The sequence below is a fragment of the Oryctolagus cuniculus genome, chromosome 14 (genome assembly GCF_964237555.1).
Source record: "Oryctolagus cuniculus chromosome 14, mOryCun1.1, whole genome shotgun sequence".
NCBI lineage: Eukaryota > Metazoa > Chordata > Mammalia > Lagomorpha > Leporidae > Oryctolagus > Oryctolagus cuniculus.
In genome coordinates, this window is record NC_091445.1 from 13,327,044 (window position 1) to 13,348,546 (window position 21,503).

A 21,503-nucleotide genomic window follows, 5' to 3' on the forward strand; every position below is an offset into this window, starting at 1 on the left:
TCTACAATAAGAATGAATACAACGTTCAAATATCCTCGTTCTTAAATTTCTCAAATGCATGTTTTTGAAAATGATTTTTATCTATTTGAAAGTCAGATTTTACATATCCTGGTTCACTCCCTAGATGTCTGCAATGGCTGGGAGTGGGCCAGGTCTTGCATGTGGGTGGCAAGCACCCAAGAACTGGGGCCATCTTCTGCCTTCCCCAGGTCATTAGTAGGGAGCTGGATCAGAAATGGAGTAGCTGGGGCACCAACTGGTACCCATCTAGGATTCCGGCATTGCAGACTGTGGCTTTACCTACTACAACACAACACCTGTCCCCTTAGTTTATTTTGATAAATAAGAACTTGGAGTTGACCAAAATTTACACGTCAGGTCATTTTTATTTGTACCACATCCAGTGTTTTCCAGTTGCTAGATTATTCATTTTGAGCTCTTTGAGTGGAATCTCATTTTGATTTGCACAAGAAATGGCTCCTTTATAATTTCATAATTATTACTGCTATGGAATCTTCTTAGCAATGCTGAATTTACAGAATAAGATAAAAAGTGAAGGAGTGGTTTCTAATGACAGGTTTAGAATGCTAAAGGAGTTGGGTCTTAACTGGAGTTGAGCGTGAGTATAAACATGACCTCAGGTTGAGAGTTCTGGAGAGCAATTTCTATAAAACTGATAGGGAGGAAGTGTGATTTTTTTAGTTTTTTTAGACTCCTTCTGGCTCTTTGTGAGAGTTTTAGCTGCAAGTTTTCTACCTGTTAGCCTGCTGTCACCTGCTTCAGCTCAATTATAAAAGACCCCACAGCATTATTTTCCTATGTAGTTGTTATGTTTCTATGTAATTACTCTCCTTTCACAGCATAAAGAGATGCTTTAGGATAGAATTTCTTTCTCTGATGTTGGTTTTGATCAGATATTTGTGGTATATGTCTCTGTACATCCTGTCCACTTGATTCTTGCGTTTTCTCTTGACTGTTCCAGTTAACATCCATTTGTGTTAATAAGAAGGATGTATTTTGCCTTTAATAGCTCTATGGAGAAGACACTGGCGACTTCGTTGACACATTCGCTGCAGCTTTCATACCTGCTGGAGAAACAAACAGGACAGTGTACATAGCAGTCTGTGATGATGACTTACCAGAGCCTGACGAGATCTTTATTTTTCATCTGACGTTGCAGGTGAGTCCTTCTCCCTCAGACTTGCACAAATCTTAAAGCTCTATAAAAACCTGTGAGTCTAGAGATAAACCAGGTAACTGGCCATCTTTTTCAGAGGCCAGAAGTGATCATCTCATGATCATTTTGGCGGTCTCGTCAGTTGTCTCTCTAGTTGGGAGCATTCTAGAGCTGGTTTCTGGAATCATTCAGCTGCTTTAAGATTTGCCGTGACAAATGCTCTAGAAAACTCTCTCCCCTTTACCTTCCCTGCTCTCTGATGCACAAAGGACGACCCTGACTTCTGAGTTCAAAGGTACAGGATACGAAAGAGCAGGCATGGAAGTGAGAGGTGCCTATGCCTAGAGTACAGTCAGAGTTCACTTGGGAAAGAGAACTTGAATAGCCTGAGATGTAATTAAGCTTTGTGGCTTGATCTGCTCTGTTGAGGCCATTAGGGCTAACACCATTGTAGTTATTTTTTTCTGGAGGGTGTTGAGAATTGTTTTTAGAAAAAGTGCTTCAGTAGGACTAAAATTTTCAGGAAGATGATCTTGAAACAGTTATATTTTGTATTTATAAAATCATTCTTTTATATTATGCTGCTGTTGATACCAAAAGAAGTATTGCTGAAAACTATCCATTTTTGTAAGAAAAATTGCCTTAATACTTTCTTTGATTTTATCATTTATAAAATAAGTTTTAGCACTTCCTAGAAAACTCAACATTTGAACAAAATTTCATAATATCTATTTCTCAATAGTATTAATTGTTACAGTAATATAATTTATAACAGCCAGGGACTACTTTGAATTACTCAAACCTATGTTATGAATCTTCATAATTAGTGCTTTGAAATCCATGAAAATTTTGATTTGAAACTTCTCTGTATCTCAGCTTTGAACATATTCTCTCAATCTGTTCATTAAATGACTGCTTTTATTCATATTCTGAATACTTGAGGACAAATTCCATTAAAATGATGAAAATGATGACTTTGTTTCCTCAAATTTTTAACTTGTTCTATTTTTGGGCTTTTTTTTTTTTTTTTCCAGAAACCTCCATCAAATGTGAAACTTGGGTGGCCAAGGACTGTTACTGTGACAATATTATCAAATGACAATGCCTTTGGGATTATTTCATTTAATATGGTATGACTACACTATGACGGCTCTAGTGGTTGTTACATATCAGTTTAATTGTTCCGATTATGACCATTTAGTGATGGTAGCTGTTAACATTGTCACAATATGTAAATAAAACTTGATGTAGCCCTGTTTATATCCCAAATTCTGCAGCTCATCCATTGGTTTTCGCTGAGGTTGCTGTGATTTGAGGGTCTCGAACAATCTCATGGTCATCTCTTGTTCTGCCCTCCTGCGGATGATCATGTCACCGGATGTATCACATCCCTTGGCTGATCTCTAACTTGGATCTCTAACAAAGGGCCTTTTGCTTGATTTCCCCAAATGTCACTGAAAACCAAAAGCACTGTCAGACTGTTCTGAAAATTTGGAGTGACTGGGAGATGAGAAAGCGCATTGAAAGAGTACCAAGAAAACCTACAGCAAACTTAAAGCTGAGTAGCAGACATTACAGTGCTTCAGAATTCTGTAGGCAGTCACTGCCCCAGAGGTTTTCCCGTTCGTTAATATTTGCCGAGGGTACAGTGCTTCTCTTCCACCTCAACTTTGCGCAGCAGTTTATTTTCTGTCCCTTAGCAACAAATTGCTGCATCTCTGGCAGTCCTGCGTTCAGAGGATTTTTGCCTTTAGAAAAACTCACAAGATCTCTCCTTGAAAGTGTTTCCAGCTCTTAAAATAAAATATAATACAATTGGATCTGGTTAATAAGATTTAGGCTGTAATAATGGTCCTGAAATAGTCTTTTTAAAACATGTTACGAATTATAAGATATGATACAATATTTTCCAGCTTTTTATTATCATCCAATCTAGATCACTGCTACATTTGGATGTATTGTATGCCATGTTTTTAATACCTTAAATTATCTTTGAAATAAGCTATGCTGTAAATATAGATGAAGTGTCTTTATTAAAAGGGATATTTGCCTAACCTCACTGTAGTACATATTTTGCAACTTCCATTATATTGTCATTTTTTTTTTTTTGACAGGCAGAGTGGACAGTGAGAGAGAGAGAGACAGAGAGAAAGGTCTTCCTTTGCCGTTGGTTCACCCTCCAATGGCCGCCGCGGCCAGCGCGATGCGGCCGGCGCACCGCGCTGATCCGATGGCAGGAGCCAGGAGCCAGGTGCTTTTCCTGGTCTCCCATGGGGTGCAGGGTCCAAGGACTTGGGCCATCCTCCACTGCACTCCCGGGCCACAGCAGAGGGCTGGCCTGGAAGAGGGGCAACCGGGACAGAATCCGGCGCCCCGACCGGGACTAGAACCTGGTGTGCCGGCGCCGCAAGGTGGAGGATTAGCCTAGTGAGCCGCGGCGCCAGCCTATATTGTCATTTACAAACATGAATGAGGTTAGTCATGTCTGTTTGAATGATAGGTTTTAAAAAATAGTTGAATGATAGGGAGGAGAGTAGGGGAACGTGAGTGTGTGTGTGCACCCTCATCCACTGGCTCACTTGCTAAATGCCTGCAATGACTGGGGTTGCTCCAAGCCCAAATTTGGGAGCTAGGGGCTCCATGCAGGCCTCCCATGTAGTGGCAGGAACTCATCTGCTTGAGGCATCACCTGCTGTCTTGGAGAGCACAGGTGAGTAGAAGGCTGAAATTGGGAATGGAGCCGGGACTCAAACCCCAAAGCACTCCAGTATGGGATGCAGGCACCCCAGAGAGCATCTTAGCCAGCCCAGTGCTCACTCCATATTTAGCAGTTCTAAGGTCACGGATTTATCACCTCCTACCCCCCTCATTGCCTGTGCTTTCTCTTCCCCCGTAGCCTTCTTCCATCACAGTGCGTGAACCCAGAGGAAGAGAGGAGTCTGTATCCCTTACTCTCATCAGGGAAAAAGGAACCTATGGAATGGTCACTGTGACTTTCCAGGTGAGTTAACTTTGAAATTGTTTTCCATTGTAGTGCTCAGAGTCCCTGCCAGATGGCTAGTGTTTTAAACATCAATAACCTTGGTATAATAAACATGAGAGTTTAAGAATATTTAAAAAAAAAAATGATTTACTTGAAAGCATTAGAGATCTTCCATCCACTGGTTCAGTCTCCGAATGGCCAAAATGGCTAGAGCTGGACCAGTCTAGAGCCAGGAGCCTCTTCTGGGTCTCCCATATGGGTGCAGGGGCCCAACGTCTTGGGCCATCTTCCACTGCTTCCCCAGACCAGCAGGGAGCTGGACCAGAAGGGGAGCAGCCGGGACTCAAACTGGGGCCTATATGAGATGCCAGTGTCACAGGTGGTGGCCTCACCTGCCATATCACAGTGCCAGCCCCTCAAAATACTATTTTTATTAACCATTAAATGTCGTGGTTAACATTTTTCTTGCTGCCTATATATATTGTGCTTACATAAAATTCAATATATCATTTTATCTAGATATAAGATAATAACTCACAAAATAGAACGTTAGTTTTAACTTTATAAAATTCATGAAACCCTCATGATATCCCTTTTTAAGGATAGACATGAAAGAATATCCATGGATTATTGAAGCTTCTGTAAGATTACTTAATATGCAGTCTTCTCCATTTGTACTCACCAGCCTCAGTACTGTCACTGGATGCTGAAGCAGTTGCCATCTGTCGGGGAGTTGTGTGCCATCACAGGATGTATTGTGAATGCATAGGCTGTAGGTGGGGGGCTCAGTGGCCATGCATTGCCCACCGTTATGTCATTTTCTCTTGTTTTTAACCATTTATTTGAAAGAGTGACAGAGATCATCTATCTACTGGTTCATTTCTTAAATGACTACAGGGGCTGGGAGATAGGCCAGGCCAGAACTAGAAGTCAGGAGCATCATCTGGGTCTCCTACATGGGTGGCAGGGACCTAAGTACTTGGACCACCCTTCACTGCCTTCCTAGGTGCATTAGCTGGAAGCTGGACTGGAAGTGGGTGTCTGCTCTCAGCTGGTTGCTGGGTGTGCGAACATGCTGTAGCGTATATCTACAATAGCTCCAGTCCTCTATTGGCTAGTTACAGGATGGCAGTGCCAGCTGGTTGGGGGGAGAGAAACGTGTCCCTAATTTTTTACTTTCAGTTGGCAGGTATACTGTCCCCTACAGGGCTCTAGGGTGGACCCATGCCAGACTCTTCCCATTGCTTTATTACCAGTGGCATGGGTTGTTGCAGCCTGGTTTCATCTCTCCAAAGCTGGTTCTGAGGCTCTTGACTGCTGGGGTCCTGAGTTGTGCGTGTCCACACCCTCGGTGTGGGTCTACAGTGTGTCTCTAATTTATGTCAAGTTTCCTCTGCCATTTTCTCCCTAACTCTTCCCTGAGACTAAAACGTTTTTTATATAATGGTTAGGAGTTAAAAGATATCCTAGAAACCATGCAGTATAATGTAATTGTGGTCAAGCTCCATAAATATTATGTTTTGACAATTAGAGGAATGGTCTTCCAAACAAGTTGGATATAATTCTTGGAATATACGTTTAAGGTTCTGATTGACAGCTGACATGAGAACAATGCTTTCTCAATGGAGATATGTAGTTTTTGTTACAGATCTTGTGTGCTTCTTTACAGGTAGAAGGCGGCCCAAATGCCCCTGAAGAAGACTTGAGTCCAGTTAAAGGAAACGTCACCTTTCCCCCTGGGGGAGCAACTGCCCTTCTTACCCTCACAGTACTTGATGATGAGGTAGGATAAAGTTCAATACTTGAATGAGACAAGGACTCTCACGTGCTGTTATGTCAGGTATTACATTGTGTTCGGTTCTTGTAGTTATTCAAGAACACAATCCTTTGTTCAATTAGTGTATTGTTGCCTCTCATATTGAAGGTATAAATAGCCTGGAGCGTCTCCTGAGACTCTCATGTGGGTGCAAGGACCCAAGCACTTGGACCGTCTTCTATTGCTTTCCCAGGCCATGGCAGAGAGCTGGATCGGAAGAGGAACAGCCCAGTCTTGAACCTGTGCCCATATGGGATGCCGGTGCTTCAGGCCAGGGTGTTAACCTGCTGCACTACAGTGCTGGCCCCAAGTACTGCCATGTTAATTGCAGCATTGTTCAGCCAAGAAATAGAAAGAACCTAAGTGTTGGGAACCTGATGAATAAAAATGATTTAGCTCTAAAGAGGATGAAAATCTGTTATTTGCAACAACGTGGATGGAACTGGAGGTCGGTATATTCGTTGAAATAAACCAGGCACAGAAGGACACGAACTTCATGGACGACCAGATGAGAGAAGCTGAGCAAAATGGTGGCTGAATAAGGTGCTCTGGGGATCTCACAAAACAGCAATTTGAACAGCCATTCAAGCATCAAGTCGCCATCACAAGATTCAGGTGTTTCAGCCTGCTTCACCTCTAGTCTCCTGCAGGTGTGCTGTGCATCTGCAAGATACTACAGGGCAATGTACCTGCATGACTCGGGTGTAACCCAGCTGTATCAGACTGGGCAGCCAAGAGACTGCCTTCAGCACTTTTTCCCCAGCTGTGGATAGACAGCAAAGAGCAAGACTCTAGTCGCTGAGGTCTAGGGCACCAGAGCAAGCACAGGCTGTGTTAGATCTGATACAGTCACTGGAAAGGTGATGACACTTGCTATCCCAGGTCAGTGCCTGTGGACAGAATTGCTGGACCTGCCCTTTTTCCACGTGGAGACTCATGGCCCCAGTCTGCTGGATGGACGAGTTCACCAGCATCCCTGGCAGTTGGATGCAGTGGCCTCAGGCTGAAAGTCCACCTCAGAAGCAGGCAGCAAATAGCAAAGTGGACCTTGGACTTACCTGATGCTGTACTGGCAATGGACTCGTGGGGTGACCTAGCTATCTACTGCTCACTCCATTCCTTCCAAACACTCAGCAGCATAAAATGGAAAGAGTATCTTAGGGGTAAGGAAGACAGGTAGATGCCAAGACCCTGTGTAGAAAGCTAGGGCTGTGCTGAGAGTGTTTGTGTTCCTCTGCTGAACATCAGGCCAGTGCTACTGTGACCCTAACGAAGCCCCTGCCAATACTGGTACCTGAGAGACCCTTCCCAGACTCCATGCTGACTCTCATACAAGTTCCCTGACCATGATGGACTGAGGGCTGAAACTTCTGCAACTCTGGACCCTGCCCTATGATTTGCTATCAAGACTCACGCACTCCTGCTGGGTATGAGAGGAGCACACCACGCCCCAGCTGTTGCTGCGATCAGTCCATGGAAGGAGATACAGGGAGACTCTACTACAGCATCCAAGTTGAAGTAGAGCCAAAATAACTTACCCAGCTGACACCTAAAGACATTTTTAGGAGAAAACCTTATCACATGAAAGCTACAATCTTATGAATATAAAGTAAACTGAAAATCTTTGTAAAAATTGAGTGGGAATAGAAGTGGAAGAAGAGTTGAAATGTGGGTGGGAAAAGATGATAGGGGCAGTAGGACTATATTTCTGAATCTGTATATGAAATACGTGAAGTTTGTATACCTTAAATAAAACTTAAAAAATCAGCTAATCTGCCAGTTGCACAAATAACAGTGTTAGGGACACAGGAAGTAGAAAACAAGGCCGTATGATACCCCAAAGGAATACAATGCTTTAGTAACAGAACCCAAACAAAGAGATTGAGGAAGTGTTTGACAAAGAATTCAAAAGAATGATTAGAAGGATGCTCAAAAAAATGAATATGGACAGTTGAATGAAATCAGGAAGATAGGCATGATATGAGAAATCGGCAAAGGTGCAGAAATCTTGAAAGACAATCAAATAGAAATCGTGGAAATGAAGAAGTAGATAGTCCAAGTTCAGTGTCTCAACATACTAGATTAAGCAGAAGAAAGAATAGCTGAACTTGAAGATATCTTGTTTTGGAAGGTGTTGTCCTCTTGTGTTTTTAGATTTATTCATTTGAGTTACAGAGAGGAGGAGGGACAGAGGTCTTCTATCCACTGGTGCACTCCCCAAATGCCCACAATGGCTAGATGGGGTCAGGCTGGAGTCGGTTTCTTGGTCTCCCACATGGGTGCAGGGGCCCACGACTTGGGCCATTCTCCACTGCCTGCATTCCCCAACCAGGTGCATTAGCAGGGAGGTGGGCAGGAAGCAGAGCAGCTGGACTTGAAATGGTGCCCATATGGGATGCTGGTGATGCAGGCTGTGGCGTAAGCTCCTGTACCACAGCACTGGCCCCAAAGATGAATCTATTAAAACATCACAGAAAAAATGAAAAGATAAAAGAAGACTTGGAACACCTTCAAAAGAACAGATGTTTAATTGTCAGGACTTCTGAAGGCAACGGGGAATGGATGTTTAGAAAATGTACTCAATGACATAATAGCTGAAAACGTTACCAATCTGAGGAAAGAGATGGTTATTTAAGTACAGGAAGCCCATTGGACCCTGAATAGACTGAACAAGTTCTACACCACAACACATTATAGACGGTTTAAAAAGTGCAATACAAGGAGAGAATTTTGGCCGGTGCAGAGGCTCACTTGGCACCCCGGGTTTTAGTCCTGGTTGGGGCACCAGATTCTGTCCTGGTTGCTCCTCTTCCAGTCCAGCTCTCTGCTGTGGCCCAGGAGTGCAGTGGAGGATGGCCCAGGTCCTTGGGCCCTGCGCCCACGTGGGAGACCAGGAGGAAGCATCTGGCTCCTGGCTTCAGATCGGCGCAGCATGCCAGCCATAGCAGCCATTTGGTGGGTGAACCAACGGAAGGAAGACCTTTCTCTCTCTCTCTCTCTCTGCCTGTCAAAAAAAAAATTTTTTTTTTAATTTGCAAGAGACATACTAGGTCAATTTTAAGGGAACTCGGATCAACAGCAAGGTTTTCAACAGAAGGCTTGCAGGCCAGGAGAGAATGGAATATGGTCCTACTTCTGAAAGAAACTACCTGCTAACTGAGGGTGCTTTACATAGAGAAGTTACCTTCCATAAATGAAGGAGAAAGACTTCCCAAGACAAGCAAAGGCTGAGGGAATTCATCACCACCACACCAGCCTTCCAAAACATGCTGAGAGAATGCTGCATATAGATGCAAAAGAAATATTACAACATCACAAAAACTTGTGAAAGTGTAAAACCTAGTAGCACAAATAATATTTAAGATAAATAGAAGAAATGGTTAAAATGGCAGGAATAAATCATTGCTTAGCAATATGACTTTGAATGTAAATATATTGAATTCCCCAATTAAAAGTAGACTAACTGGATTAAAAAAGACCCAACAAAACACTGCCTGCAGGAAACTGACTTCCCCAATGAAGATACATGAACATAATGAAAGTTGAAAGGCCAGAAAAGATACTCCATGCAAATGAGAAAATCAAAGTGCGCATGCCTTACGTTGTCTCTTGCATGTTGAACTAAAAAGTTAATCTCTGTTGATAATAGTAGTTAATAGAATTTGGCAAGGGTGGGTGTGTGGGTTGGGGGCGGGGAATAGAGGGAGGTTAGAGAACAGGTATCAAGCCAAGTAGTCCAATAGAACTCTGATGTTCCACAGTCCACAGGGAAGTGATGAGTGCACAGTTATGTTTGAGGTACCACATAAAGAACTGGAAGAAAGGGGCAGGTGTGGTGTAGCAGGTTAAGGTACTGCTTAGGATGTCTGGGTTCCATATTGCAGTGCCTGGAAGTTGTGCCTCCTGTCTGAGCCAGCTTTGTGTTATCTTGTGCCCTGGGAGGCAGCAGGTAATGACCGAGTACTTGGGTTACTGCTGCTCTCCTGGCAGACTTGGAGTTCCAGACTCCTGGCTTTGGCTTGGCCAGTCCCTGGCCGTTGGGGGCACTTGAGGGAGTGACTCAGGGAGTGGAAGCGTGTTCTCTCCATTCTCCTTTCTCTGTCGCTCTGCCTTTCGAGAAAAGCTGGCAGGCTTCAAACACAAAGAGAAAGAAATGGGAAGTCTAATTGCCTGGTTTGATTTATGTTGTATGTATGTGTTGAAATATTATACTATGCCCCATAAAAATGTACAAGTATTTCATGTTAAAAGCTTTAAAAATGAAGAAATGAAAAAAAGGATCAGGAAAAGAAAAAGGGCCTCATGATCACACTATCTTACTCACGAGTTGACGGTGTAGAAGTTGAAAGTAGAGTGGCCGGCGCTGCAGCTCAATAGGCTAATTCTCCGCCTGTGGCGCCACCGGCACACCGGGTTCTAGTCGCAGTCGGGATGCTGGATTCTGTCTTGGTTGCCCCTCTTCCAGGCCAGCTCTCTGCTGTGGCCCGGGAGTGCAGTGGAGGATGGCCCAAGTGCTTGGACCCTGCACCCCATGGGAGACCAGGAGAAACACCTGGCTCCTGGCTTCGGATCAGCACGATGCGGTGGCCATTGGAGGGTGAACCAATGGCAAAGGAAGACCTTTCTCTCTGTCTCCCTCTCTCTCTGTCCACTCTGCCTGTCAAATAAATAAAAAGTTGAAAGTAGAGTACTGCTTACCAGGGGCTGGGGAGACTGGGGTGGGGGAAGGGCGGCAAAAGAGCAGATACTGTGTTACAGCAAGATGGGAGAAGGAGTTCTGATTTTCCAGTGCACAGTTGGGAGATGATAGATACTGTATTCTGTGTTTAAAAACAAGGTGCTAGAAGGGAGGATCTTGAGCGTTTTCACCATCAGGAAATAACACGGATTTGAGGCGATGATCAGTTTTCCTGGATTTGAACATCATATAGCATGTGGGTGCATCAAAACATCAATGGTAGTCAATAAGTGTATATAGACTTTAAGTGTCAGTTTAAAATATACTTTTAAAAATACTCTTCTGGGGGTAAAATGGAAACATTTGGTAACATTGAGAAGTCTGCTCAGTTCATCTGGCTCTGCAAGCCAACAAAAACTTTGAGATCCAGGGAGACTGTAAAGTTATGTTTTGGGGAGATGACTAATCATACACTCATAAATATAGAAAACCTCAAATCGTAACAGTTTACTTTGAGATCCAGGAAGACTATAAAATTATGTTTTGGGGACATGACTAATTATACACTCAAATATAGAAAACCTCAAATCATAACATTTTTTGAAATAAGTAGCTTTGCCATTTATATTACTACTGATGAAATAAAAGTGTATTTTTCATAAAACAATTTGTATGAAATGAAAAGCTGAAATAAAGATTTTTTTCAAAAACATTGATTTATTTGAAAGGCAGAATTTACAGAGATAGAGATGGAGAGACAGATCTTCGATTTGCTGAATCACTCCCCAAATGGCCACAACAGCTGGAGCTGGGCCGGTTTGAAGCCAGGAGCCACGAGCTTCATTTCTTCCAGGTCTCCCACTTGAATAGGACTTGGGCCATCTTCCACTGTTTTCCTAGGCGCATTAGCAGGGAGCTGGATCAGAAGTGGCTTAACTCACTATGCCACAATGCTGGCTCTCAAAATGGAGATTAACCCCAGGATTTCTGTGTAGTTACAAAAGTTTTACTTCATCAGTGTCACAATTTTGTCTAGCAGTGACTCCCACAGCTCATTCTCCAAAGAGGTGGGTGTGTATTGCAGGAAATGAAGTAACTTACGTGTTTAACTCCTTAGAGACTATTTATGGAAAAGGGTGAGTTGCATGCTTGAAAGTAAGCAGTTTTCATGATGTGTATTATACTTTGCCAGATTCTTAGATATTATTACACTGTGAATGATGCTTGTGACCTAAGTGATAAAACTAATAAATTTATTTCCATATTACTATGTAATCTTTATAGTTATCTAAAAATTGATCAAAGTTGAAAGACCTCATACCTTATTACCTGCCCATATATTTTCTTTGTTAATATTTTTTTCTCTTTCTCCAACACACTATTATGTCTGGAAATACATTTTTAAATTTGAGAGTTAGAGTCACAGAAGGAGAGACAGAAAAGTCTTCTGTCTGTTGGTTCTCTCCTAAAATGGCCTCAATGACTGGAGCTGGGCTGATCTGAAGCCAGGGGTTTCTTCTGGATCTCCCACATGGGTGCAGGGGCTCTAGGACTTGGGCCAATTATACTGCTTTCCCAGGCATTTAGAGAGCTGAATTGGAAGAGAAAGACAGGACATGAACTGGTGCCTATATGGAATGCCTGAAATTATACAGCTTTCCCAGGCCTTTAGAGAGCTGGATTGGAAGAGAAGCAGCCAGGACATGAACCAGTGCCTATATGGAATAGTGGGTAGAGGATCAACCTACTACGCCACAGTGCCAGCCCCCAAATCTGGAAAATTTAGTAAATGGAACTCTAGCATGCCTGTTGGTTCCTGCCATATTATATCTATGGATCATGTAGAAACATTAGTTTCTTACACTCCGGGTTCTTCGCAGGTGTTTTGCCACTGCTTGTGTTATTTTGACAGGTACCAGAAAATGATGAAGTGTTTCTGATTCAACTGAAAAGTGTGGAAGGAGGAGCTGAGACCAACACCTCTAGGAATTCCGTTGAGATCGTCATTCAGAAAAATGACAGCCCTGTGAGGTTCCTGCAGAGCGTTTATTTGGTACCTGAGGAAGACCAGGTTCTCCTCATCCCAGTGGCTCGTGGGAAGGACAACGGTGGAAACCTGATTGGCTCTGATGATGATGAAGTTTCCATCCGTTACACGATCGTAACTGGGAATTCAACAGCTCATGCCCAGCAGCATTTAGACTTCATCGATCTGCAGCCAGACACAACCGTTGTTTTCCCATCTTTTATTCATGAATCGCACCTGGAATTCCAAATAGTCGATGACACCATACCGGAGATTGCAGAATCATTTCACATTATGTTACTGAAGGATACCTTACAGGGGGATGCAGTGCTGTTAGGACCTTCTGTTGTGCAAGTCACCATCAAGGCAAATGACAAACCCTATGGCGTTCTCTCATTCAACAGTAACTTGTATGAAAGGCCTGTCATTATTGATGAAGATACATCAAGGTATGAATTGTTTTAAACCTGTTGCTAAAATTATTTTCAAAAAGACTTATTTATCTGAAAATTGGTTATAGAGAGAGGAGAGACACACAGAGCTTCCATCTGCTTGTTCACTCCCCAGATGGTCCCAGTGGCCAGGGCTGGGCCAGACCAAACCAAAGGCAGGAGCTTCTTCCAGGTCCCCCACATGGGTAGCAAGGGCAATCTTTCACTGCTTTCTCCAGGACTTTAGCAGGGAGGCGGAACAGAACTGCAGCAACCATGACTCAAATGGGTGCCTATTGGATGCCAGCATCATAGCCGGCAGATTAAGCCACTGTGCCCCTGCCTCACAACAATTGTTTCAATGATTTTTTCACGATTCAATTTTGACAACGTTGAGCATGATGGACTAAGAAATGTCATTTTCTTACCATGATTCACCGTTTTCTTACATTAAGTGTGATTGGCTGGAGTAAATGGATTCATAGTATAGGAATTTCTTGGCACATGCACATGTCTACTTCATGTTCTTTGTAAGATGTTGCTTTTGCTCGTGTCTCATGAGCACTCAAAGGCTGTCAAGGGGAAATAGTGAATTCTATGACAATATATTTCTCCTATAAATTCTAGGTTTGAAGAGATTACAGTGGTCAGAAACGGTGGCACCCACGGCAACGTGTCTGTGAAGTGGGCATTGACACGGAACAGCAGTGATCCCTCACCGGTGACGGCCGACATCATCCCAAGTTCTGGAGTTCTCCGTTTTGCACAAGGGCAGATGTTGGCATCCATTCCTCTTACAGTCATTAATGATGATCTTCCAGAAGAGGCAGAAGCTTATCTGCTTCAAATCCTGCCTCATACAATACAAGGAGGCGCAGAAGTGAGCGAACCAGCTGAGGTAGATCTTGTTGCTTTGCTCTTGTGAATATTTATGTACCATTAAAGAAAGAACTGGGTCATTCCAATAGAATTTGTTATGATAGGATGAACACTGATGTGGGGGGTAATGGTTGCTTCTGTTTTTTCTGCAGATAAATATTACTCATGGAAAAAAAAATGCCAAACCATGATGTATTAAGTGTTTTAAAATCTGTTTAATTCATTTTTATCTTAAAATGATAACTTTGACATATATAAAGGAAGAATAAAATCAGAATACCCCAGGAAATAGTGGTTCATCTTCAGTGTGAGTATTCTGCACTTTAATATTTTATTGCTTTCTCTGCAGCTTTTGTTCTACATTCAGGATAGCGATGATGTCTATGGCCTCATAACGTTTTTTCCTATGGAGAACCAGAAGATTGAAAGCAGCCCAGGCGAACGACATTTATCCTTGAGTTTTGCAAGACTGGGAGGGACGACAGGAGATGTGAGGATGCTTTATTCTGCTCTTTACATTCCCGCTGGAGCCTTGGACCCCTCTCGCGCAAAAGGAGGAATCTTAAATATCTCCAGGAGAAGCAGCCTCCTGTTCCCAGAACAAAAAACCCAAATCGCTACCAAATTACCAATAAGAAATGATGCCTTCCTTCAAAATGGGGCCCATTTCCTTGTCCAGGTACTGGAATGATTAAAATATTTTCAGTTGTGGTGAAGCTGCATGAAATGGCGAACTAACAATTATTTTGGCATTGTTACTTTGCTTTCATTTATATTTTGGATTTTATCATTTATTAAAAGCTTTTTAAGAAATCTGAAGAGACCATCTCTGGTCCGAAGGTATATAATGATGAATAAGACAAGGGGTTCTATTAAAGTTAATGCTTTTTTATTATTATTATTTTTTTATTATTATTATTATTTTTTTTTTATTTTTGACAGGCAGAGTGGACAGTGAGAGAGAGAGACAGAGAGAGAAAGGTCTTCCTTTTGCCGTTGGTTCACCCTCCAATGGCCGCCGCTGCAGCCGGCGCACCGCGCTGATCCGATGGCAGGAGCCAGGATCCAGGTGCTTTTCCTGGTCTCCCATGGGGTGCAGGGCCCAAGCACCTGGGCCATCCTCCACTGCACTCCCTGGCCATAGCAGAGAGCTGGCCTGGAAGAGGGGCAACCGGGACAGAATCCGGCGCCCCAACCGGGACTAGAACCTGGTGTGCCGGCGCCGCAAGGCGGAGGATTAGCCTATTGAGCCACGGCGCCGGCCTAAAGTTAATGCTTTTAACCAAGTGATGTTAGACCACTAGACATGAAATGTGAGTCAGACTGGAATGGATGTTGTAATGAGTCATTTACAAACTTGAGGGAAAGGTGGGGGAGAGATCCACTTTCCTCTTGAATTGATCAGGGAAAATGTGACATAGGAATGGGATTCGTAGAGTAGGTGTTTTTCACAATGGGTATTGCAGGGGAAGTATTTCAAAAGTAAGAAAAGCGATGTGAAAAAAGTATATAACTTCTACATAACATACTCAAAAATATTTACTAACTGTAGACAATCTTTGAACTTCGAATTAAGAGGAAATAAGGCTTCATATCATACCATTAAATTTTGTCTTTTATGTCTTCACTTCCACTAAGAACGACTATTTTAATGTCCGAATTTAAAATATCTGCTGTTACTTATGGTGCTATGATTATGTTTCCTTGTATTTGATATTGGTTTATTCTGAAAATTAGAAAGCGGTAAAGTGCTGATCAAATTTTGGTGATGTAAACAAATTTAATACATAACCAGGTAATATTAGTGGACTGACAGTTAAAATCTGTATCTCAATACATTTATTCACTGAAGAATATACCAAATATAATATTCCATTAAGGTCTTTAAGTCCTGCTACATTGAAGTTTTTCATGTTTGGATTTTGTTCTGTGATTGATCTTTACTAGGAGTCTTGAGTTTTCTCTATCCCTGGTCTTTCCCTTCTTGAATTATGTCTTACTGGAGTAAGTCTCCCCCATATATGTGGTCAGAGGATATTTACAAGGTAAACTTTTTGAATCTTTTGGTGGCTGAAAATGTGAAATTCCATACTCACATTCATAGTTTGGTACAGATTTCTAGGTTAAAGCAGTTTCTTCAGAACTTGGGAGATGTGCTGTTTCAGCTTCAAGTTGCTGGTCAGAAATGAGAAAGGAACCCTTTCCTGTGGTGTGACTTTACCTCTGAGAAACTGCTGCTCTGGGAACTTCTTGGTGCTCTGAGTCTGGCAGCATTTGTCGTGCCTTGCCCTGCACTTGCTGGGTGGACTCTGACCTGAAACTCTTGTTTTAGCCGAGTGCCTGCTCATGCTTGCGCTGTTGATGCATCTCGTGAGGACTCCTGGCCAACGGGCCTGGTGAATAGCCCGTGTGGGGTGTGTGACTTACTAGTATGTAGGGGACAGCTCTTTGTAATAGGCCTACCCAGAAGATCCTGGTTGGTGGGGATATTTCGGTAGGATGCATCCGTCTGAGGATGACCCTTTTCCTGGGGGACCCTTGAATTTCTCTTGATTCTGTATTCTGGAGTGTCCAGAGCATGACTCGTTTTCGTGGCCATTTCTTGTTGCTTTGGCTTGTAGAAAGTGCCTGTGAGCTGTCCAGCCGATGGCTGAGGCTCGGGACTGCTGAAGTGGAGCAGTGCAAGTGACTAATCCCACAGCTCTAGGCCCCAGTGTGTAGGAAGTGAAACCAACTAGACTGCTGCCACCTGAACACGCTTAGAGATGTGTTCTGCAATCTTAAAAAAAAAAAAAAAAAAAAAAAAGTAAACCCTCTGGCTTCATTAAGAAAAAAGTCATAGCTTGTTTGCTGCTTACAGTTGACTGCATTAATAAGGAACTGCATGCTGTTATTGCCAGTGTGCACTGAGGGTAGCGTTTCCCAAACGTAAGTTTTCAGGAGCCTGTTGAGATACAATTTATGGAGTTCCAGAACTTAATGGAGATGCCTTACCCTGTTTTGTTTTTTGTGTCATTGCATTCATTTGTTTTCTACGTGTTCAGTGTCCTCTAGATTCAGAACATTCTTGTTTAAAAAAAAATCCAGAGTTTTTTGTTCCTAGTATCTCCATATCCGGTTGTTCCTCCTGTCTTTACCATCTTGCATAGGCTACAACTCATGAGAACAAAGTATTAAAGCGAGTGCAAGGCAGCAAAGACGTGGCACTTGCTTTGGTTTCATGGGCCTGGGCATCCTGGCACCCAGGACTAGTGTCAGGCATGTGACAAGGGTTTGTACTGGTGATGCAGACATATTCTGGAGTTGGAGACAACTTTTCTGTTTCCATCCTCGCTTTCTAATTCTTATGACGCCTCAAAACCAATTCTGACTGGATAGGGACCTCCTTATTTGTGCTAATATCAGTAAACTCTAAATTTTATTTAAATTTATTTATTTGAAAGGCAGAATGAGAGAAACAGAAAGCCAGCCAGAGATGTCCTATTGCTGGTTCATTGTCCAATTGCCTACACAGCTGTGGTTGGTCCAGACTGAAGCCAAGAGCTGGGAACTCCATACAGGCCTCCCTCATGGGTGGAGGGACTGGAGTATTTAAGTTATCACTCACTGATTCCCAAGGGTGCACAGTAACAGGATACTGGAATGGGAAGCACTTCAGTAGGGACGCAGGTGTCCCAAGTGGTGTCTTGTCTCTAGATTGAACTTCCAGCTCTTGAAAACATCCTATACTTTGATCAAAGTAGTTATGGGGACTTCCTATTGAAGGAAATTCTTAGTAAGACCTTGCAGGTCAGAGAATACCCTGGCTATGTTTACTTCCTCATCCTATGTGAACACAGCAATTTATTTTTGATGACACCTGAAAAATGAGAAAAAGCTTGAAGAAGGATGTGATACGAGTTTTGCTGATTCTGCATTAGAATTTGCAGCACGAATTCCAAACTGTGTTCAGTTGAAAAGCAAAGGCCGCACAGTGTAGACAGTTCATCTAACGCTTGTTTAGGGGAATAAAGGGCATTATTAGTCACTGACACAATTCTGTGAGTTTCACAACAGCTGTAGGCTCTGGAGGGCTGGTTGCAGTCAGAAGGCTGTGAAGTTTGCTACATAATGGATGAGCAGCCAAAGAATAGCAGGCATCCGAGTCTGCATGGAAAGTTGAATGCAGCTGAAGAAAGGAGGCTGTTAGACTTGAACTCCTCCTTCTGTAGCAGCCCGCTCAGCTAAATGCCTTAGTCTGAGATGCAGCCGTCGGGAGCTGAGGGTTACTAATGTGCTGTCCCGGTTGTGAACTATCTGAAAGCAAAGAGCGATTCTTTATGAATGAATGGAATGGTTTGAGCAGATGCTTCAGAAACCCAGACAAAAATGGCTTCAGATGAGGAAAGAAGCCATGCTAATGTAAAATTAGCATTTCTTTTGTGATTACTTCATTTCATAACCTTCTGTATCTTTATATTTCTCAGAATTGCCACATTTAGACTTAATTTTTCAGCTTTTTTGATAAATAGAAGTAAAATGTGATTTGCTTCATTTCTTTTCAGAAAGCTTTAAAAATACTTTTTTCCTTTGTTTTAGGCAGTGTTACCAGTTTGGCTCTGTGAAAATGGGAGTGCATTCATGACCAATGTGTTTGAGAAACATTTTTTCCTGCAAACAATGTATTCCCTTACATACTAGGCAGATGCAGTCATGGGTCCTTAGTGATGGAGATACATTCTAAGAGATGTGTTAGTAGGAGATTTGATCATTGTTTGAACACTGTGGAATGTGCCTATACATACGAGATGGCTGCAGTGTCATTTGGCACAATGTTCTTGTGGGACCATTGTCTTAAAGGAGTTTTAGCTATATCTGTCTATGACTGCAATAGTTAGGTTTTACTGTATGTTTATTTTTGCCATTTTGTAAGATAACACATCTACATATACACATATATAAGTAGTTCCTTTTCATTACAAGAACAGCAGTTATGTGGCTTTCACTACGTATTTTTATTTCATATATTTACTTTCCAAAAATAGTAGACATAATCACATGTTTTGCATTCTTGGTTTAGTCTATACCCATCCTTGCTAAAATGATTCAGTATGATTTCATTTTTCTTCTACCAAGTATGGAATTTTCACATCTTGTATATGATTTTCAAAGCAGAATATGACATTTTATAAAGGCTTTTACCTTTTCTCTTAAGAAGGGATATTGTTTATATCAATGATGGAAGAATACAGGAGATCAATCCCAATCCTCTGTACTTGTGGAAAATCAAATCGCAAGTCAGTCTCCATGATGGTTACTTGGTGGGATGATTTCAACATGATCAAGCCTTATACATATATAATAGAAGCTTGCATTTTAACTTAAAATCCCCATGACTTTTGCAGTCCTGTAACAATTATCTATTCACACATTCCTCAAGTGAACACCATGTGCATTGAGAAGTTGAATTTTGAACAGTTAGGATATTTAACATTGAAGTTCATGATATGTCAGGCCTTCTGTGAGCTCAGTTCGTGTTGGAAGGATGGATTAAAAATAGCACACAGTGACTGCACTTAGGCTCTGTGTCATACTGGGAAAATGCTGAGGAGGAGCTACATACCCACAACAATCCTACAGGCCCACTGGGAAGCAGGATCTGGGATACACAAAATGATGAATGTGAAATTTCTAATTGAGCTCTAATTTAATGAGGGCAGCAGTAGGAGTTCAGAAAGATGTAGAATCATGAGAACTTGATGGAAGAGGAAGGAAATTTAGCTGATTATTAACAGTGGCTACATTTTGGAGTTGTGAGATGGAGAGAGGACATTCTCTCCAGTAGCTGAAAGAGAATTACCCTAGTAGCTGTTTTAATTACAGGATTATTACTTGTTACACATACATTGGATTTCTTTAAACATGAAGACTTGGTTATCACGGGATGCTGAATGGTCTTCTGAAGTTTGACAGAGAAGGGAGGGGAGTGGCTGACGTGTGGTCAGTGAAGAGAGCATGAAGATATGGATGTCTCTGATGCTTGTGTTTGGCTTTAACGTCAAAGGGACTGCATATGAACTGGGAGGAACATCAGCTGGCAGAGGCGGTGGTGAGGGTGTGTGGACACAGCATGGAATTCTACGACAGTTGGGAAGACATTAGGGAGATAATGAGTGAAGAGTAGGAGGAGCCACTGTGGGAGATAGAAATGGCCTGGCGAATGAAGAAGTTTCTTAGTTATTGATGACTTTTCTTTGTTAACTCATTCTGTCAAGGCCTTACAATGTTGGTGGTGTGTATGGTTTTTTTGTTGTTTTGTTTTGTTTTTAGATTTTTCCATTCTATCAATTCCTATTGTTTGTTTGTTGCAGTTGGAAACTGTGGTGTTGGTGAATATTATCCCCCCAATTCCACCCATAAGTCCTAGATTTGGGGAAATCCGAAACATTTCTCTACTGGTCACTCCGGCCATTGCAAATGGAGAAATAGGCTTTATTAGCAATCTCCCAGTCATTCTGCATGAACCAGAAGATTCTGCTGAAGTGGTGAGTGGCCTCTTTGACTGATGGTGCCTAATGAATCTAGGGTGAACTTCATAGACTGTATTCTTTTATAGGCTTTACATATAGAGCCAACAGATCATGAAATATCCACCATTGATGAGATGTGATTTTTTTCACCCATTTTTCTTGCCATATTTGATAGAATAAGATTAGTATTGATGTTCAACAGTGTGTTTTGATGTGACTTTATATAGTGCTATGACATTTCACCCAGTAATAGATGAACATAGCCTTTTCAATGTCCAACAGGTATCACAGGGGCTGTCTGATTACTCAGTGTCCTTGCCCCGGGTGGGACTGAGGTGGCACCCTGGCATCCTGTGCTTGATGCTGGAGATGATGATGGGGGTAAAGTTGTAGAATGCTGACTCACACTGAATCTTAGGAATGTATATATGTGGTCTTTGCCTTCACAGAGGGGTGTGAGGCATTCACAGGTGTGGTTATCTCCCCCTTCTCATGCTGGCTGAATTTTTCCCCATCTCCTATCTATCTCACCATAGCTCTGGCCTTAGATTCACCATTCCTGCCAGCCATAGTCTATCTCTAAGCGCCTCTCCCAGTCCCTCAAACTTGGATTTAAGTGCGGTTGGCTTTTAGACCACACATGATGGCAATTTTTTTTTCAAAGCCTCAGGGCAGAGTGTGGTGACAAGAGCTTCCTTTGTTTGCATATCAGGTTCCATATGTGGCAGGGGAGCTTTGTTTCCCAAGATGGTTTTGATCTTTTCAGATTCCTTAAATGTTCTGTTTCCGCCTAAAAACTGAAAATCAGATTAAGAGTGGACCACTTTTATTGATTATCTTAGAAAGTTACACATTGACCATCTCATGTTTTTCCCTTAATGGACGTAAGCTTGTAGGGGAAGTTTGGGGTCCTCCGACCTGCGTTCTTCATCCCTTGGGAACCAGCAGTTGGGGTAGGAGGAGTTGCTCTTTATTCTCTTTGGCCCATAGCAGCTGGAGGGATA

At 42.4% G+C, this 21,503-nt stretch overlaps 1 protein-coding gene across 1 annotated transcript in view; it reads left to right on the plus strand.

Moving 5' to 3' along the window:
* Positions 1 to 21,503, plus strand: part of ADGRV1 (adhesion G protein-coupled receptor V1) — a 597,653-nt gene that overhangs the window by 52,243 nt on the left and 523,907 nt on the right. The window contains exons 3-10 of the mRNA XM_070056453.1: positions 1,031 to 1,180; positions 2,212 to 2,307; positions 4,074 to 4,178; positions 5,830 to 5,943; positions 12,567 to 13,129; positions 13,739 to 14,009; positions 14,340 to 14,669; positions 20,341 to 20,514. Coding sequence (XP_069912554.1) covers positions 1,031 to 1,180; positions 2,212 to 2,307; positions 4,074 to 4,178; positions 5,830 to 5,943; positions 12,567 to 13,129; positions 13,739 to 14,009; positions 14,340 to 14,669; positions 20,341 to 20,514 — 1,803 coding nt within the window. The remainder of the gene's footprint in view (positions 1 to 1,030; positions 1,181 to 2,211; positions 2,308 to 4,073; positions 4,179 to 5,829; positions 5,944 to 12,566; positions 13,130 to 13,738; positions 14,010 to 14,339; positions 14,670 to 20,340; positions 20,515 to 21,503) is intronic.